The 19,021-nt window shown below is 58.5% G+C and overlaps 1 protein-coding gene across 3 annotated transcripts in view; it reads left to right on the top strand.

Moving 5' to 3' along the window:
• Positions 1-10,099: 10,099 nt before the first annotated feature.
• The window catches only part of Zfpm1 (zinc finger protein, FOG family member 1), a 56,137-nt gene continuing 47,215 nt past the window's right edge, over positions 10,100-19,021 (top strand). Inside the window, exon 1 of one of the 3 annotated variants that reach the window (XM_052167277.1) lies at positions 10,100-10,118. Coding sequence is in view for 2 of the 3 variants with exons in the window: in XM_052167278.1 (XP_052023238.1) it covers positions 10,655-10,694 (40 nt within the window). In the remaining variant the exon portion in view is untranslated. Of the gene's footprint in view, positions 10,119-10,324; positions 10,695-19,021 lie in introns of those variants that run through there. The other 2 variants (XM_052167278.1, XM_052167276.1) reach the window with 2 other exon arrangements.

Raw genomic sequence — 19,021 nt, 5'->3', positions numbered from 1 at the left:
TGACATTTTAAACAAGACCAAATCAGGCCCAAACTGCCTCCGTCGAAGGTGCTGGGGTCTTTCAGAATGCCTCCTTCCAATGGATAAAGACATGGGCAGGGCCCCCTGAGGTCGTACTGTAAAAGCTATTGCTAATTCGTCTTTTCAAATATATTCCCACTATTTTCGCAGAAGCCTGGCTGTGTGGTATCTATCCTTGCTCCTGCTTCTCACGAGAGCCCCAATGTGGCCCCGGCAACATTTGTTCTGTTATTCCGCAGGGTCATTGTGGGTCATTCCCCAAAGCTGTGGGGACACTTCAACCAGGATCCCAGGGGGATAGGAATCTTCTAAACTGGATTTAGGAGAACAGGGGAGTGGGTGAGGTGGCAGGAGCCACACCAGGTAGGGACAGGGGAGGGGTTTGACCATAGAGTCCTCACTGGGGCTGGGATGCTCAGGGGAGTGGCTGTCTGGTCTGGGCCTTAGAAAGGGTTTGATAGGCTCCAAATGAAGTCCCAGTGGACCAACTGGGTCTACTATCCTGCCCTATCCTTTCCTCTCAGCAGGAGTCTGGGACTACCGTGCTTAGCAGCCCTTAAGAGCTGACTCTGAGGGCAGTTTCTTGAAGCCGTCTAGGCTGTGTTCAGAGCTTGGCAGGAGCAAGCCCAGCCCCTTGCTTTATGTCCCCTACTCCTGTGTGCACCTTTCCCCACTCCCAGGCCATCCAGTGACCAGCAGACACACAGGGCATAACCCTAGTCTGACCACCAGGTGGCAGCATCGACTCAAAACGTGGAGCCTGGCTTGCCACCTGTGCACAGATGCAGCCCTGGGTCGCCCCAAAGTGCAGCAGACAGAACTAGGGATCTCCAAACACAATCGGGTGCCCTGTCTGCTCACGTGGCCCACACTGATGAATGTTCACACGTGCATAGGTGCTCGCTGGCAGCACACCTGCTCAGCCTCCGGGACGCAGTCCAGATCCCATACCCACCTGGAAAACACTTTGAGGTATGCGATCTGGGGTGAATCTGAGAGGCAGGGGCCTGACTCTGAAGGAGCCAAGGGTAAGTTTCCCTGCCTGAGAGCCAAGGAACAGTGAGTTACCCAGAAAGGGGACTGCACAGTCCCAGCCCCGGGAATCATTGGGGCCACAAATCTTTTCCTTGACCTTAAGCAGGGCCACTTTGCCCCTGAGGCTCTGAGGTCCCTCTGGCTGCCATCTCCCCTCAGGAGCTGCCTCAAGGGAGGGAAAAGGCAGACTATACGTTTCCACAGCATCTACTTGCAAGCCGCCAAATCTCTCTCAGTTTGGCACGGGGGAGGGGAGGAGAGGACCGTGCCAGTATCCGATGGAAGACGGGGGCAGGTAGGAACTATGAGACTCACCTGAGGGCAGGCAGCACAGACAGCCACACTTGGCATTTCTACGGGTTGAGCCCATCCTCTCTGGAGGACTGAGGCTGGAGGTTCTTGGAAATATCAGATGCCGTGTCCGGCCTGGCTCCAGAGACGGCACTGACTGGGACTGGGGTGGGAGGGAGATGAGGAAAAAGGCAGACACACGGACTGAGCCTGGCTCAGGTGGGCCGCATTCTCTGACGGAGGAACCGCAGCACCCAGGATGGAGACTCAGCATGTTTATTGTATACAGATGAACAGACAAGCAGGTGAGTGAATACAGCTGATCAGGGGGCGGGGTTCATGGTGTGCAGCTGGATGGAGGAGGCTGGTTTGCAGCAAGATGGAGGAGGCCGGGTTTGCTAATCTCCGGAGGCACAATCTCCATGGGGAGCTATCTTCGGGCTGTAGACATCCAGGGTGGCCATTTTCTGCACACACTATCCGCACCCACACCTGGACCAGAAGAGCAGGCCTTGCCACTTCTTGCCCTCTGGTTCTGAGAGCAGGGTCGTTGGCATGGCCCTGCCCGTATCCACAGCGGCATCCACTCACGAGCTTCCTCCACTCCCTGCAGGCTGCTTTGGATGCTACCTTTCCTTGGCTTGCTACAGCACCTTGCAGAGTCTGTGCTCCCCGGCCTAGGAAAGTGTGGCTGGCATGGGGAACACTGAAAGCATGGAATTGGGCAGGCAGGATGGTGGCTCTGTGGGTAAAGGCACTTGGGGTGTGGAGCCCCCATAAAGGTGGAAGGAGAGAGCTGACTCCGGTGTCTTCTGACCTTCAGATACACACGCACCCTCACACGCAGCAGGGATAAGTTAACAAAAGGCAGGCTCCAGATAGGCACCTTTAGTGGACTAGAACAAGGCCTGCCTGGGTATGGGAGGGGGCAGTGTAGTGCTGGGTGCGCATGGCTGGGTCCCTGGTGGTGTTCTCAGGAGGCATCGGGGCTTGTAGATTCCAGAGGCCACGGGACACACACACTTGTCCATGGTACCGAGTTACAGCACATGTACTCATCCAGCCTCCAGCAGCAGAGATGAGTGAGCTAGGATGGACCTCAGGGGACAGTCCCCGACACCCTGGGGGTGGACATCCCAGCCAGGCAGACACAATGACACCCATCCTGCCGCCCTCCCAGTTTGCAAGGGAACCCAAGGTCACAGGCCACTTTCACACAGGACACTGTCTGCCTCCCTGGCTACTGGCACGGCCTTGGGGGTAGAAGGTCAAGGCCGCTGGTTTGCAGCCTTCTGGAGGCAGGGAGAGGCAGCAGGCATAGTGGAATAGAACCTGCCTGGGTATGGGAGGGGGCGGTGTAGTTTGCCTGGAAATAGATAAACCGTACCTCAGTCTCCGTTGTTCAAGACCTCCCCCCACCCCAGTGCTGTTTCTGGGTCCCCAGGAAGAGAGAGAGACTTGGCCACAGCGATGATAACGGCAGGATTTGCCTGGCTCCTCTGCCCCTAAATGGACATCGTGCTGGACAACACATCCTGCCACCCTGGCTGGCATTCAGTAGCTCTCTCCTCAGCCCCGACTCCAGGCGGAAGCCGGCTGGCACAGAACAGTGTGGACTCCACCACCAGACCTTGCCCCCCCCCCCGCCCCCCATGACAAGCACTCACTGCTAAGACAAAGCAGAGGAAGGGCGAGGGGAGGGGTAGGGAAATGCTCCTGGGGAGGGGGCGGGGAGGTGCTCCTTCTGCAGGCTGCAGAGGGACACACAGCTTCCACAGTCCCCAGCAGACCGGAATGGACCCCCTCTCACGGTGTAGAGCAGGACCTAAGACAAAGGTCACCCGTGCTCCCATATGGAAAGGGAGGGAGGGGGCGGGGGGGCGGGGGAAGGGTGGCATGCAGCAGCCGCAGCCAAGAGAAGGTTTGCGGTCCACCCAGGTGCTGCTCCACTCCTCGGTCCAACCCTGCTGAGCCCCACGAGGGCCACTGAGGTCCCGTTCCAAACAGACCATCTGCCGTTTCCCAGGACAGCTACCTGAGCACGGCTGAGGGTTGACAGAGCCCAGGGGAGATGGGGACTCTGCCCATGCCTGCAGCCACCCAGAGAATCATGGCTTTCACTTGCACCAAGGACATCGTGACCACATCTTGGACACACCTCCCAGTGTAAAGTACTTTCTCTCTCTCCCCGCCCCACTTTTGGCCCCTGGGCAACGGGCCATGGTGCTGTCTTTCAACCTGGCATATTGGGGTTCTAGTGCATCGCCTTAGTTCTGCTTAAAAATAACAGTATGTCCCCCAGCATCGTGTCATAAGCGACCGTGGGTGCCGCAGCATGTGACTATCCTTCCTGGCTGAGTTCCTTGGCACCTTGCATCTTGTGCTTCCCATGCCTAGGGTATACTGGCTGACTACCCCCGGACATCCAGAAAGGCTCCTCCCAGACGTCATCTGCAGCTGGTCCCACAGCTGGCACGGAGTACCCCACCCCATGCATAGCTAATGCCCGGGAGCCAAGGATTCCACCCGGGTGCTTGTTCCGGGTGTTGACTGAGCAGGGCCTGCCCCTGCCTCCCTACCCCCACCCCCACTCCAGCAGCTGAGGTGCTGAGGCGCTGAACACCAAACAAGCTTCCTAGTGCTGTTCGCCTCAGGCTAGCCCAATATTACCCGAGGGTTTAAAAAGCACGAACACTCATCATCCTTGCTGAGTCCCCACAGGCTAAAGCAGGTCTTATGGCAAGAATGTGGGTGGGCCTAGGAGAACTGGGTGAGTGACGGCTGGGATGTGAGGCCTGCTCAGCCTACACCTGGCCTCTCCCAGGTATCAGCCCCCTCTCTCATCTCCTGTCCCTATTTTCCTGTCCCAGAGCCACAGCTGCACTGAGGACAGCCCGTGAGTCAGCTTTGCGGTTACTATAACAAAAGGCCAGAGGCGCCCATGCCGACAGAAAGAAAGGTTCCAATGGACTCATAGCTCTGGAGGTTCAGGGCGGCCTAGCACCTGCATCCACCCACTTCATGGGTAAGGAAGCATCCACAGTCAGAGATCCTAGGGGAAGCGAAAACTCACATGTTGATTAGGAGCAGAGAGAGCCCAGGAGGAGATAAGGATCCCCTGTCCTTTTAAGTGCACATCTCAGTGACCGAATGGCCTCTACTGGACTGCAGCTTGAAAAGGTCTCAGTACCCCTAAACATCGCCATGTGAGAGAAAACTCCAACATAGGCTTTAGGGGGAGACTCGGCAGCCCCCAGGGACCCCATGGCACCCCCCACATATAGTCTTCTCCTTCTTGACTTCCCAGGACAGTTATCCTTCCAGTGTATTCTACACCCACCCACTGCGTTTAGCCCTTCCAGGGCCCCCACAGAACCAGTGTCTAACCTTCCACGACCGTCCATGTTCCGTTGTCACCTTACAGTCTTGTTCCGTGCCCTGCCACTCACTGCATCCGACCTTCCCCTGTGGTCCAGACACCCATTGCTCCCGTCCACCATTTCCCGCTTTTCCTAACCTGCACATGGGTGACGGACGTCTGAGGTTCGCCGCCTCATCTCAGTATGCCAACCCGGCCCGTCACCTTTTGTGGGAAGAAGGAAGAGAAGGAGGAACGGAGGTGGGGCGGAAGCAGGGAGACTGTGGGGTGAAGCAGATGAGGCGTGGTGGGCGGGCAGAAGGAGGCAGGTCCTGCCAGTGACACGTTCTCCTGACCTCCGGCTCAGAAGTAGGTGATATCCATCCAGGGAGGCTGCGCTCCTGCCCACACCCTTGCCCGGAGGGCGGATGAAAGGCACAGGAGAAGCAACATGAAGCCAGGCGGTGGTGTCGCACGCCTGTAATCCCAGCACTTGGGAGGCAGAGGCAGGTGGATTTCTGAGTTCAAGGCCAGCCTGGTTTACAGAGTGAGTTCCAGGACAGCCAGGGCTACACAGAGAAACCCTGTCTCGGAAAAACCAAGGGGGGTGGGCGGCAACGTGAAGGGCAGATCTTGGTTGGCTCGCACAGTACCCAAAGACAGCAGCATGCAGCGGTCCGGATCCAGCTCCTTCCCCAGGATGCTGTCTTCTGACTTCTTCCGTGGAGGAGAACAGGGACTAAGACTGCCTGAGCCCTCTCCCCAGAGCCAGTCAAAGCCTGGAAAAAGCAGGCCAGACGCCCACACAGCCTAGCCAGCCAGCCAGAGTGGGGAGCTCTCACTGTAGCCCTGCCTCCTTCAGTGGCCTCCCAGCTCCTAACTTAATTTATTTTGACATCCTGGCTGCCATTTGACCTCCTCGGGGAGTCACATGGTGTTGAAAACTCATTATCCTACATTGAAACAGGAAGTTAATTAAACCCTTCACAGAGCTAGTGGTGACAAATGTCAGTGTGGCCCCCTGGCAGGGCTGCCTGATGTCTGCAGGGCCTGGGATGACTGACAGTAGAGGAAGAGAGAGAGGCCTGAGCCTCTCCCCCAAAACAGTATTCAAAACATCCATTCTAAAACAAAGTATGGGCATTTCCCAGGGGAGTTCAGCTCTGCCCTTACCTGTCGTGTGGCTCCAGGCAAGTGACTTCACCTGGAGCCTCCGTTTATCCACCTGACAAATGGTAATTGTATCAGTTCCTCCTTCAGAAAGCTGTTATGCTCAGGGTACAGACAGGGCAGTGCTAGGCACAGAGGCAGGTGCCATGATGCCGCCATGATGCCCCTCCTTGCCAGTGCTTGTGAGAGATGATGAAGCCCCTCGTGCTGAGAGGAGAGGAACAGGGATCCCCTCAGGAAAGGTGAACAGGATGGGCCGGGCAATGGGAGGAAGGGTGCCCACAGCACCCGAGCACTAATGCAAAGGCCCAGTGGCCATGGGACTTTGGGACCCACGTGTAGGACCTTGAGAAGGATCTCACTCATGGCAATACATGAACTCATGGCAATCCTCCTGCCTCAGCCTCCCTAAGCAATGACATTACGGACATCACCCAGCTAAGACAAGTGTGTGTGTAGTTAGCATCATGACTCTCGGGGAGGTCCCACTGGCTTCAGCCTCAGATGGGGATATGAGTGGATGTAGGGACCAACTGGAGCTGGGAGCGGCGGTCAGGCTGTTAGTAAAGAAAGTTGGAGGAGATGCGGTGAAAGCCACGCCGCAGAGTCTGAGCCCCCGGGAGTTGACGCCACTGAGAATAAGTGGATGCAGGAGCAAGAGAGGTTGGGAAGGGACAGAAGAATCAGCGCGAACGGTCGTCCTGTAGCCCTGGCCTCATGCTCCACGCGTATTTTGCTGTCAGGTAGCAATGACTGCATGCACACACCTCCCAGCCTCTGCACCGGTGTCCCCAGCTCTCCAGCCTGAGCGCCCTCTTTCTCCTTCAAGGTCTAGCATACATTGCTAAAACACACTTTGAGTCTCTTGGTTAACATCCAAAAAGCCAGTGCGCGGGGAGTGAATCATCACAGAACACACCCACCAGGCAAGGACCCAGCCATAGGGCAGAGGAACCGTAGCCAGACAAGACATAAGTCTAGAGCCCCCGGGGAGGGGGACTGGGGTCTGAGGAGCCCTGGGTGATTGTGATCCACTTCCCCTGTTGGTTGCTGAGGAGGAAACCAAAAGTCTTCTTCCCAGGGTCCTGCCCTTCAAAACCACAGCAGGGAATCCAGGGCAGTCGGACCTGTACCTAGGGCCACCCTGCTGCTTTCTGCCTGGAAGATGCCTCCTCCGTGGTATGAACCTTTGAGACCCAGGAGAAAACCCAGGACAGCTCTGAAGGGGGCTCAGAACGTGCTGATGGTAGCACACAGGATGGGTGATGGCAACCTTCTATATCTCAGAAAAACTTCAGAGGACCTGCTACTTGGGTCCCCAGAAGAGCAGGAGTCCCTGCAAGCACAGTAGGGCTTCCCTGCCCTGAGCAGAGCCCTCCTGCTCCACAAAGAATCAGCTACACAGCCCTCGGCTGAAGCGACCCTGTTTCCCTGCTGACTCTGATCATGAATGTGGCACTCCCAGTAGACAGAGGCAGGAGAAGATTTCACTCACGGGTAGAAGACAGAAGTAGGGAGGCAGCGATCAGGAAGCTACAAGACCAGACAGTGGCAGGACCTTCTGCTAGGCACAGAACCTGGGAGGACTCCTGTGCCCGGGTGGGAGGCTGTATACTGTCACCGTGCTGGAATAATTCTCCTCCTCCTCCTCCTCCTCCTCCTCCTCCTCCTCCTCCTTCTTCTTCTTCTTCTTCTTCTTCTCCCTCCTCCTCCTCCTCTTCCTCCTCCTCGTCCTCCTCCTCCTCCTCCTTCTCCTCCTTCTCCTCCTTTTGTTTTATTCGAGACAGGGTTTCTCTGTGTAGCCCTGGCTGTCTTGGAACTCACTCTGTAGACCAGGCTGGCCTCAAACTCAGAAATCCGCCTGCCTCTGCCTCCCAAGTGTTGGGATTACAGGTGTGCACCGCCACCACCACCCAGCCTTCTTTTTTTTTAAATAGGGTCCCATATTTCATTTTGCTTTAGGCCCCACAAATGATGCAGCTTGTCCTGGCCAACTCTGTGTTGCTGGCTCAGATAAGAATGTCCTTCTGTCGCAGGCTGGGCTCTGTATACATAGCATCAGACAAGTAAATCGGGTCAGGCAAAGAAGGGCCTCACCTCATCCTCCGGCACCCCGGGCAGACATTACTAATCAAACCCCACAGTTTTCTGTCATGACTCCCAGATTTCCATTCTACACTGATCTTACCCAGCACTTCCAGCCTGCGTGCTGCTTACTGAGTACCCCAGCTTCTGACCCCACCCTATGTGCCAGCCTCTAGTCCCCTCTCTGGACTCCCAGCTCCCAAGCCCCATCCCCATATAAAGTGCTCTTCCCTTAAGAAGATATGTTGTCCAAGGAAATAGACAAAGTATGCCTTGTCCAGTTCATAAGCATCTTGGGGCCCCTAGACTGAGAAGACCCAGCAAATGTGGGGTCCCCATCTATAGAAGCTAGCTTCTCTGAGAAGAGAAGAGCTAGAAAGCCAGGCAGCCTTGTTCAAGTCTTGGCTGCCCAGCCTTGGTGTTCCTGTAGAGACGGAGCAGCATTCAGTCCAACTAGCCAGCCCTGCACAGGGGCCTTCGCTGAACGGATATGGTGGCAGGGAAGAGGCAGCCATAACGGGTCTCATACCCAGAACGCCTGGTACCCGGCATCCGGTAAACTGCCAAGGGGGACGTGAATGTAAGTAACAGTTGCACCAACCAAAGACTGTCTACCAGGTCGGTGGGGCCATGTGTCCTCTCTGTAGAGACATTTCTGTTTCCCTATGTGCCACGAAGAGAGGCAGTAGACAGCAGCAGCGATGTCCATCTGGTTGTTCCATTTGGATGAGGACACGACCCCATCCCCAGCTCTGTGATCTTGGGCGTTTCTCTAGTTTCAATATCCTCAAAGAGCAAGAGGTACATTCTGGACCCGGGTCTGGAGCCCACTGCGTGAGCACTGGAAACCTGGCTGTGAGAGCAGGCAAAGCTGGGGGTTTTCAGGAGACACCTCCTTGGCAGATGTTCACTGTGGCCTCAGCTGCGGCTAAGCAAGGAGGCCAACTGACCTCTGTCTCCTCCTGATTTCCGGGGAGATCTGAGTTCAAGAGGGAAAAACCGGAGGTCCCTCCCAGTTAAGCATAAGACTGAACCACTTGAGGCTACAGCCATCGGAAGCTGCAAATCTCATACTGAAGCTTCCTTCTGGACCAGAGCCTCTGTCAACTCAAAGTCCAGGAAAAATTCTGTGTCCAGGCTTCGGGCATCCGGACCCCACTGCTGGCTGCCTGAAATGCACAGCTTCCAGGGACAGCACAACTTAAGCCATGGGGGCGGAGCTCCAGAGCGGAGGGGCAGGGCCAGACAAGCCCGGGGCCTTTGCCGCGGGGCTGCTGAGCAGAAAAGGTCTCCAAGTCCTAAACAGGCCTGCGGACATAGATAGCCTCAGGAAACTGGAACTAGCGAAGGAGGCTAGAGGTCTACCTAGAACCGAGGGTGGGAATTCAGGGCAAGGCCAGCGCGGCCTGAGGCCATCCCGGAGGAGGTGAGGACAAGGCTGGGGATTGGACAGGCGTGGGCAAGGCCTAGGTGGGGGGCGGGGAAGGACCAGGACTGGGGGAAGGACTTACGGAGCAGAGGCGAGACCAGGAAAAAGGCGGGTCTGCTGGGGAGGGGCGAAGGTAAAGAAGGAGGAGACATGGGCGGAGCCAGAACCAGGGAGGGCGGAGTCATGGGCGTGGTCAGCACAGGGGCCGGGGCGTGGAAAGGACGAGTAAAGGGGCGGGATCAGTTTGAGGACAGCTGAGGCTGTGTTCCCTTGAGGAGGACGAGCAGAGGGAGTCAACGTGAGAGTGTAACTGAGGGGCAGGGTCAGTGTGAAGAGGTCAGAATGAGGGACAGGGTCAATGTGTGGAGGACCGCCTGAGGCGGGGTCAATCTGAGCTGAACGGCTGAGGAGCAAGAGCAATGCGAGATCCCGACAGGGGCAGGGACAATGTGGGGAGGACAGCTGATAGGCGGGATCAGTGCGATAAGGCGGCTGAGGGACAGGGTCGACGAGGAGAGGACGACTAAGGAGCGGGGTCAACGTGAGGAGGACGAGTTGAGGGGAGGAGTCAACGGGAGGAGGGATGGCTGAGGGGCGGAACCAATGGGAGGAAAATAGGCTGAGAGGCGGGGTCAATGTGAGAAGAATTGGCTGAAGGGCGGGGTCAGCGCGAGGAGAACGGATGAGGGGTGGAGCCAGCGCGAGGACAGAAGGCCCCGCCCAGGCTGGGTGAGTACGCGGAAGCCAGTGCAAGCAGAGAAAAGATGAGCAATAGTTTGGGGCGGGACCAGCGGGAAGGACGGTCTGAGGGCGGGGCCAGCGGAGGTGGGAAGGTGCCACCGCGGAGGACGGTCAAGGGCGTGGCGAGGGGCGTGGCCGCCGCCAGCGACGCGAAGGCCCCGCCCGCCTAGCCAGCCTGCGGGGAGCGCCCTGGCGGCGGCCGCCGGTTCGCCGCTCGCGGCTCGCAGGTTCCATTGAGAAAAGCTGAGCGGCGGCGGCGGCGTCTGCGCCGGAGCAGAGAAGCCGCCACCAGCCCGCCGCCCGCCGGGCAGTCCGCGCGCCCGAGCGCAGGGCCGTAGCCTCGGGCCTCCGCGGCGGCGCCGGCGGCCCACGCGCGGCGCGGCGGGCTGGGGGCGCGGGCCGAGGCAGTCGTGGAGCCCACGGGCCGGCATGAGCCGCCCCGCTACCCCGCCGCGCCCCTACCGCCCGCCGCCGCCCGCCAGGGGCTAGAGGCGGCCGCCGTGAGGGCGCGCGGCGCTGGAGACATGTCCAGGAGGAAACAGAGCAATCCCCGGCAGATCAAGCGTGAGTCAAACTTTGCCCGCGGTGCCCGCCAGACCCCCGCTGGAGCCCAGCCGCCCTGCGCCGCCCCTGTGCGGCCGCCCAGCCCCGCTGCGCCCGCGACCTTCACCCCGCGCCGCGCCCCCCGCGCCGAGTGCCAAGCGCGCCGTAATCTAATCTCTGCCGGCGGGCAGGGCCCCCGCGTCTCGGCATGGGCACCCAGGGGGTCCGGGCCCCGGAGAGGGTGGCGGGACCCGAGAGCCGGAAGGAGAGTGGCTGGGGGCGCGGCTCCGACAGAGCCCGGCCACCTCGCGGCCTGCACCTCCCCCGCATCAGAGATGGTGCGGCGATAGGGCGGCCCCGATCTGGGCTCAGATAAAGTTTAAAATATTCCATTCTGCAAGTCCCATCCTGATAAGATCGCTCTGTCGGGACGGGCTGAAATTGTGATCTTATCTGGCGCGCTTGACTCTCCCAGGCTTTGTATCTAGAGGCAGAAGGAGAAAGACCTGGGAGTAAGGGGGACTTGGGACTGCGGGGACTGGCCGGCGCCCACCGCGGCGCTTTGGCTGCAGAGCAACGAGGCAGCGGGATAAGTAGTGGAGGCAGCTCCGACCCAGGCGCTCGGCACTGGCTGACCAAACCCCCTTTATCCGCTCCAGCTCTGGAGTTTTCGATCCGACCTCTGCCTGCTAGGGAACATGTGGAGGGAGGTCCGACCCACCAACTGCCCCTAATAACGCTAGGCGAATGATGCCCTTGTGTGCCCATGGGCACCTCTCTCTCCACCTCCATCCGAGGGGTTGTTCAGAACCATCCAGGGACCTCTGGGACTCAAACGTTGTTCCCGAGGTTCCTGTGAGTCCAAGTTTCTCGCAGGTTCCCCCCACCGTGGGCGCTTGCCCCAGCAAGGCAGATCCTATCCTCCTACATCACCCGTGCCCCTACTGTAAGAGCCTCCCGGGCTCCCTGGGCTACCAGGTTGCGGGGCCTCTTGGCTGCTCTAGGAGCGAGTAAGCACACAGGAAGAGCTCCTCCCCACGCCACACCAATAATAACTTCGCGCCTCTCCCGGCAGGGCGCGGGGCTTCCTCCCTGGAGCTTCCCTTTGGCGAGAGCGACAGGTCATCTGGGCTGCCCAGGAGGTGACGGGAGGGGGGCTGGGCATCCGGCTTTCCAGCTCCAGAAGCCTGAGCTATCTCCTCTGCGCACAGGACACTGCCACCAGGACCCAGTGTGCATTTTAGCTTGTGAGAGTACCCCTTAGCACTCAGGTCTCGAGGGAGGGGGAGGAGGGGACGCAGGGAGGAATCTGGGTTCTGGTAACCCGACTCCCTAAATGCGAGCCGGACCTGTTTTCCGAAAGTCTCCTTCTATCATGTCAACTGAAGTATTAAAGCCACCCACAGGTCCCGATCTGTGCTGGTTCTCTGGTTTCTTTTTCCCCTCCTCGCCTGTGCGCCTCTGCTGGGTTTTGTTCTCGCGTGTATGTGTGTGTGCGTGAGAGTGTGTGTGTGTGTTTCAGTTTGATGAGAAATGCAGATAGCTAGGGCAGGGAGATCTCAGGTTGGGAACGGATCGCCAGCGCTGATAACCCTGCGGGAGCCTGGCAGAGCCCAAACCACTTGGGTCAGCGAGACCCCGCACTCAGATCCAGGACCGAGACTGTGCAGGAGAGCCCCTCCGATCCCCTCGCAGTGGCCCCACCACTCGAGCAGTAGAAGAGAGCAGGCCTGGGGGGCGGGGCCCCGAGCCCTCTGTGCAACTCGTGGCCCGGGCCCCTCCTCCCCTAGCAGATCTAAACGCGTTAAGATGAAAACGTTGATTGTCACCAAGCGGAGGCGCCTGCCCGCCTGCTCTCTGCCCAAGGCCGTGCGTGAGGCCCTCACAGCTGCGCGCCCGCTGCCTCAGCCTCACCTGTGGCGGGTCTCAGGGTGCGGAGGGGAAGCAGGCTGAGCTCTAGGGGCCGACGCCCTCCACGCCCCCACCAAAGCCGGGTTGCAGCTGCCCGCGCCTCTGTGCGCCTTTTGTTCTGCGCAAAGATAGATGTGCCGTGCTGATAAGGCTGCAACCGATGGCAGCCGCGATAGCGCTTCCATTTATTAACTTCAAACGTGGGAGAGGGGGGAGGGGGAGGGCGAGGCAGGAGCGCGGCCTTAGCCAGCCAGATGGCTGACATGATAGGCCAGGCCCCTGGAGGGGGCGAGGGCCAGGGTGCCGCTCGGGACCCTCGGTGCCCCGGCCCACCAGCTTTCCTCCTGCCCAGTCGATGTCAGCTTCGATAAGCAGGGCCCTAAGCGTGGGCCAGTCCGCCCAATGGCGATCGCCAAGAGAGATAAGAGGCCTTATCTATGGCCACCAGGCCCCGCTGGGTTCGAGGCAACAGCAGTGTGGGGGCGTCCGGCGGCAGCAGGGGGCCTGGGCAGCAAACGAGGGAACAACGTGGGGGGAGGGCATCCATCTGGGACACTTTCCCCAAACATACTTAATTGGCAAGAAGTTGATCTTCCCCCCTGCAGCCAGTGGTATAGTCCATCAAAATGAAAGAAAACTGACTTCGGGCTGCCAGAGAGAGGGGAGAGAGTGAGTGGACACTCCACCCCTCATTCCAACTAGGTGGCACTCAGAGGCTAGGGGCGGCTTGTCACCTGCAAAGGGTGGTTTCCCCTGAATCATGCTGGGTTGCTCTTGGTTCCTGGCAAATCTTAGGTGTGACCCGTATGGACTTACTGAAGAAAAACTCGAGGTGGTTTCCACCGACCTGGCTGCTTTTGGGAAGCCCAGGAGGTGCTCATAGGAAGAGATCTGCCTGAGCAGACAAGCGGTTATCGAGAGTTTGTTGTGTGCTGTGTGCAGTGGAGTGTTAATTGGGCTCCTGCTGTATGCAGTTCTCTGCTTATTAAGTACCGGCTGTATGCAAGCGCTGACTCATTTCTATCCACAGTATGAGCAAAGGGGCAGAACCAGAAGGCAGGAGCGGGCCAGTAGGGCCGCTTCTCTGTCAGCAGCTTCTCTGTCAGCAGCAGCCTCTGTCAAGACAAGGCCGGCCACCAGTGCACTTCCAGGGCCTCAGTTTTCTGCTTCGGAAACTTGGGCTGTTTGAGATTGTGCTGTTAGGACCTGAAAAACAGGATGCTGGGGAGAACCAAGTCAGGAAGGGTCTGACATGCAAGGTTGGCCTCAGTTTCCCTCTTTGAACTAAGATCAGCTGAGATAAGCATTCAGGGCTACAGGAAGCCCCCAGGTCAGGCAGGAGTTACTGATCCTAGGTGCTAAAAGATGTAGGTCACCAGACACAGATTTGGAGGAAGAGACTGGGACTCACCGCATTCCTCCTGGTGCGGCTGGCCGCCCTTGCCTCTGAGGAGATGTTTTCACACATTCTTACAATTCAGTTAAGCAAATTAGTGGTAGCCACAGGATGACTAATTTACTCCAAGCCCAGAAGCCATCTGCCAGCTTCTTCTAATACCTAACACCCACCCACAGGGCTGTGGTGCTGACAGCAGGGGACAGCCCCATTCCCAGGAGAGCTGGAATAGGCCCGCTAGCAGCTGGATAATGTTTTCGCTATATTTTATGTCATAGGAAGGACAGTTTACAGGGAGCCATCCCCACTCCCCTTTGTAAGAATGGGAAGTCCCTGGGGTCGGGTCCCTCAAGGGTGTGCCATGACACATCCTGGAGATTACTGTCTCCACGTCTTCCCTTCAGTGTCTGCCATCCAGAACTTAGGGACTATGAGCAGGGGACTAAGAACTGTCCCCTCCAGCCTTGACTGACTGTCCCAATGCCTGGTCATGAGCATTGGCTTGGTGCTTGATATTTTGGTCCTCTAGAGAACCAGAGGAAGCCATGGTACTCTGCACAGAGGCCCCGAACTGAGGCAGGAGGCGCTGTGGTGAAGCCTCCCCTGCCTCTGCAGCCCACACGGCCTCCAGGGCTTGTTGGTCCCACCCATGTAGATGGATAGCGTACAGGCAAAGGCAGCGGTCTCCTGGTCATGGATAACAACCAAGTACCTGCCCTGGACCAGGCCTGAGTGGTCCTGTGCAGGCCCACTGTTCACCTTGTGTATGTACCTCCCTGAAAATGAGTGCTAAAAAGTCACCCTTGTCCCAGAAAGTAGTGAAGCCAGAGCTGGGAGTGTGACGTGGATGCTGCCCTTGCTGTTGGGACCAGGAACCCCCGTCTAGGTGTCTCACCACACTCTGGTTCTGCTCTCGGTCAGTCCTCAGTTTTCACATCTGTACAGTGGGCCTATGGGAGGGCTGAGGGCCTCTGCTATCCCTTCCTGGCCGCCTTTGCCATCCCAGTGCTGCTCACAGATACGCTTCAACTCAAGGGCAGCGCCTGGGGAAGCCTTACCCAGCCCTACCCTGGCCTGAGCTGGGACCCAGTCCCAGTGGCCCCGGCCCCTCCCCGGAGGTCACAGGAACCCAGCATGGCACCGATTTAAGTGGGTCAGCTGGGGAGAAAGGAGGAGGAATGTGATGCCATTAATTGTGCCCCTTATCTCCTGTTTCTATGCCAACCAGACGGTCCCGGGGCTTGACGGCTCGTGAATAATACTCCAGGCCAGCCTATCTGCCATCGACAGGCCTCACGGAGGCAGCTGTTGCCTCCCGATTGGTATCGAAAAGCCTATGAACCCAGCCCACATGGAGCCGCCAGGCCATACTCAGGCCCTGCTGGCTCCTGCCCACCTGCCCACCATCCCTTTGAGGTACCTGAAGGTACTTACGGTCCTTGTTCCCATTTCACAGATGGGGAAACTGAGGCCACAGCCACACATTGCATTGCAAGCCTCTTCTGGCTGAAGGCATGGCAGAGTGAGGGGCAGCAGCACCTTTAGGAATCATGTCACACACACCCCAGCCCCTCCCATCTGTCAGGCCATGTGACCTTGGCAAGCCCCATTCCTATATGGGAATGTGTCATTAGAACGCGTATGGCCCTTCAGTAGGGATAGAGGTAACTCAGTCAGGGCTTGTGCTCCAGTAGAGACACTGAGGGCTCTGTTCAGGCATCTTTAGCCTTCTCTGAGGATCTGTCCCTCATATTCTGGGACAGCACTGCTGATACCCAGCTCCTCTGGCTTCTGAGGAGGTCCCATTCCTTGCGACCGCCAGAGCCAGATACTTGCTGGGAAGTTCTTCTTGCCTGTAGGAGCGTGGGAAGGCGTGTTCTGAGAGCAGGGACCTTGCTTCCCCCCACCACAGTGTGAGGTGATAGTGCCTGTCTCAGAAGCAGTTGCCGCCCCTTCCCTGTGACCTTCCCTCCCCTTCCAACTTCTCTGAGATGGGATATCCCTGCCCCGAGCTCTTCCCCATGAGATCCCAGCATGTCATGTACAGGGGCCCTGCCCTTGGCCCACAGATGTGGGGTCAGTGTGAGGTCCTGGTACTGTTCCTGTTCCCGGCCAGCCTGTCACTGCATATTCACACTGACTTGCTAAGGGAGCCTCTGGACTGTGCAGGGTACTGAGTCGCTTGCCGTCAGTGGTGTCCTTCAGACACCTCTGCCCTCTCTCCCCTCCGCTCTGTGGTGGTGTGGACACAGGCAGCCAAGTGGAGCCCTTTGGGTCTCCCAGGTTGGTACCCATTCTACAGAGGATCAGCAGTCTGGTGAGAGAGAGAAGGCTTGGGCAGAACGGGAGCATGGGACATGGGCACCAGCGTGAGGAAGGCCAAGGAGCTGTCCACGGCTGGCATACGGTCACCGGTACAGAGCCTTCCACAAGCCCTCAGAGGGCCGCCTCCACCGTACACACTGTCACCTGCAGGAACCTTGTGACACACTTGTAACCTCTCACCTGCAGGCTGCCTCTCTCGCTAACATGAGCATGGTGAGCCCCGCAGTGATCAGGTTTGCCGGGGTCACGTGGCCTGACAGGAAAATGCCCCTCTCCAACTCGCATAAGGTTGTCTACGTTCAAGAGCCCAAATCAGCCCTGACCAGGGCCCAGAAACCCACAGGGGCTGCTGAGTGCCTGGGCTAAAGAAGCAGCCCCACATTGGAGTCTGGCAGCACCGGCAATGCTGGGTCCCACATTGGCCCTGGGCAGCCCATGTCTAAGAGGCCAGGGCCTCCCCTTCCGCTCTCTTCCCATTCCAGTTGTGCATTCATCCCTAGCCTCTGGTCCTAACTTTAGGATACTCAGCTCCTAGCCTCAGTTTCTCCCCTCATCCTTGTGCTCAGCCAGCTTGAGTTCTCTCACCCAAGGCCTGGGAAGAGCAGGTCCTTTCCTGTAGAGTGCTGTTCGCCACTTAGGTAGGAGTTGTGTACAGTAGGTACTTAAGCAACAGCACCCGTTCGGAGTAGACCCAATCAAAGGGTCCCCGTCACTTTTGAGATCTGGGCTACAAGCCTAGCCCTTGCCTAGAGCCAGGCAACCACAGAGTCCCCCATGGGGAACGGTCGGCTCAGCCTGGCTTCTCTGGAGACCTGTGTGTGTAAGTGGCCCTTCCGCCTCAGCGTCTACTTAAAAAGTAAGATCCTCATAAGAGCATCTTCTTCTTAGGGCTACAGAGAGAACCTAGGGGTGCGCACTGAAATACCAGGTGACTTGGTCCTAGGTGGGCACGGCCAGTCCTGCTGGCTTTGGGTGTTGGCATGTCTTTCCCTCCCTTGTTATGGTGAGAACGCCAAGCACCCAGAAGCCAGGCAGGAGTCTCAGAGCAGAAATCTGCAGCCACAGCTTAGCCCCAGCAGCCTGCGGGTCTCTGGAGCCTCTCTGCAGGCTGGCATGTTCCTCTCTCCTTAGCAAGAATGTGGCAACTTATACAGAGCCGGCCAGTCACGGCAGCGGCGTCCCCGCATACACGCCCACTGGGCTGCTGCCGCTGCTGCCACCACTGCCACCACTGCACACACCTCAGGTGTCCCGTGTCCCTTACCGGCTGTGACCACTAAGCCTCAGCTTCCCCATCTGTGGAGTGAGTGGTGGCTGTAGTACCCTGCAGCCTCTCTGAGCCAGTGAGGTAGAGGCTGGTTCCCATGCCCTGATCAAGGTCTGCAGTGCTCCCCATCACTGCGAGTGCTCCTGTGTACTCAGTACACACCCCACATCCCTAAGCACCTCTCTAGGTGCTTTCTTAGGTTGGGGTTCCCCCTTTCATGCAGAAGAATTAGAAGATTGAAATTCTTTTCTTGCCCCCACAAGAATTGTGGTATCAAAGAGGCTGCCCTAGGGTCGGTCTCACAGTGTGCATGATGAGCTCAGTGTGGGTCAGAGCCTGCCTGGGATGGGGTGTCTGCACCCCCACCATAGGAGGGTGCACTCTCGGGCCTCGCAGGCCCTCCCTCCTGCGCGTCCAGCCCTCTGAGCTTCAGCCTCCCTGCTACACATGGCACTGTGATGCCCACCTGGCCGGAGACAGGGATTAAAGAGAGCTGGCAGAGGGGACATGGCCAGCTAGAGACGAGGAAGAGGGAAGCGGGCCTTTGTCCTCTCCCCCCCCGCCCCCCCCCCCCCGCCCCGTCACTGACGGCCAGCTCTCGGTGTCTGCAATTCTGAGACAGTGCGCCCTGAGACAGCTTCTTGCCGGTCCCTCCTGATATCTGACTTTTAGCCCTGTAGCTGTCCCGGCCTCCCTAAGCTTACTTTGCCTCAGTTGCCTGCTCTCTCACCCTAGGAGGAAGGAAGGGCCAGGGCTAAGGGTCTCAGCTCCTTCCTGCAGAGCCCCATTGCTCTTCGGGGATGAGGGACCCCTTACTGGAGTGGCCTCCAGGGAGGGTCAGGGTCTGCAGCTATTCCTCTGGGCCCCCCTGGCTTCTGGCACAGAGATTTGTGATGGAAGGGGAAACTGAGGCTCAGAGTGCTGGTGTGGGTGACCTCACCCAGTCTCCTCACACTCAGCTCAACTTCTAGGTGTGACCTGGAGCCCAGGCTGAGTGTGCCCCAACTCAGCTTGGTGTCTGCCCCCCGCCAGCCTGGGTAGCCTGGGCTCAGCTTGGTGTCTGCCCCTCGCCAGCCTGGGCAGCCTGGGCTCAGCTTAGTGTCTGTCCCCCGCCAGCCTGGGTAGCCTGGGCTCAGCTTGGTGTCTGCTCCCCGCCAGCCTGGGTAGCCTGGGCTCAGCTTGGTGTCTGCCCCCCGCCAGCCTGGGTAGCCTGGGCTCAGCTTGGTGTCTGCCCCCCGTCAGCCTGGGCAGCCTGGGCTCAGCTTGGTGTCTGCTCCCCGCCAGCCTGGGTAGCCTGGGCTCAGCTTGGTGTCTGCCCCCCGCCAGCCTGGGTAGCCTGGGCTCAGCTTACTTAGTATCTGTCCCCTGCCAGCCTGGGTAGCCTGGGCTCAGCTTGGTGTCTGCTCCCCGCCAGCCTGGGTAGCCTGGGCTCAGCTTGGTGTCTGTCCC

This window comes from Apodemus sylvaticus, chromosome 21 (genome assembly GCF_947179515.1).
Source record: "Apodemus sylvaticus chromosome 21, mApoSyl1.1, whole genome shotgun sequence".
Lineage (NCBI taxonomy): Eukaryota > Metazoa > Chordata > Mammalia > Rodentia > Muridae > Apodemus > Apodemus sylvaticus.
The sequence above is the reverse complement of the archived record's forward strand: the minus strand, read 5'-3'. Positions and strand labels throughout refer to the sequence as shown.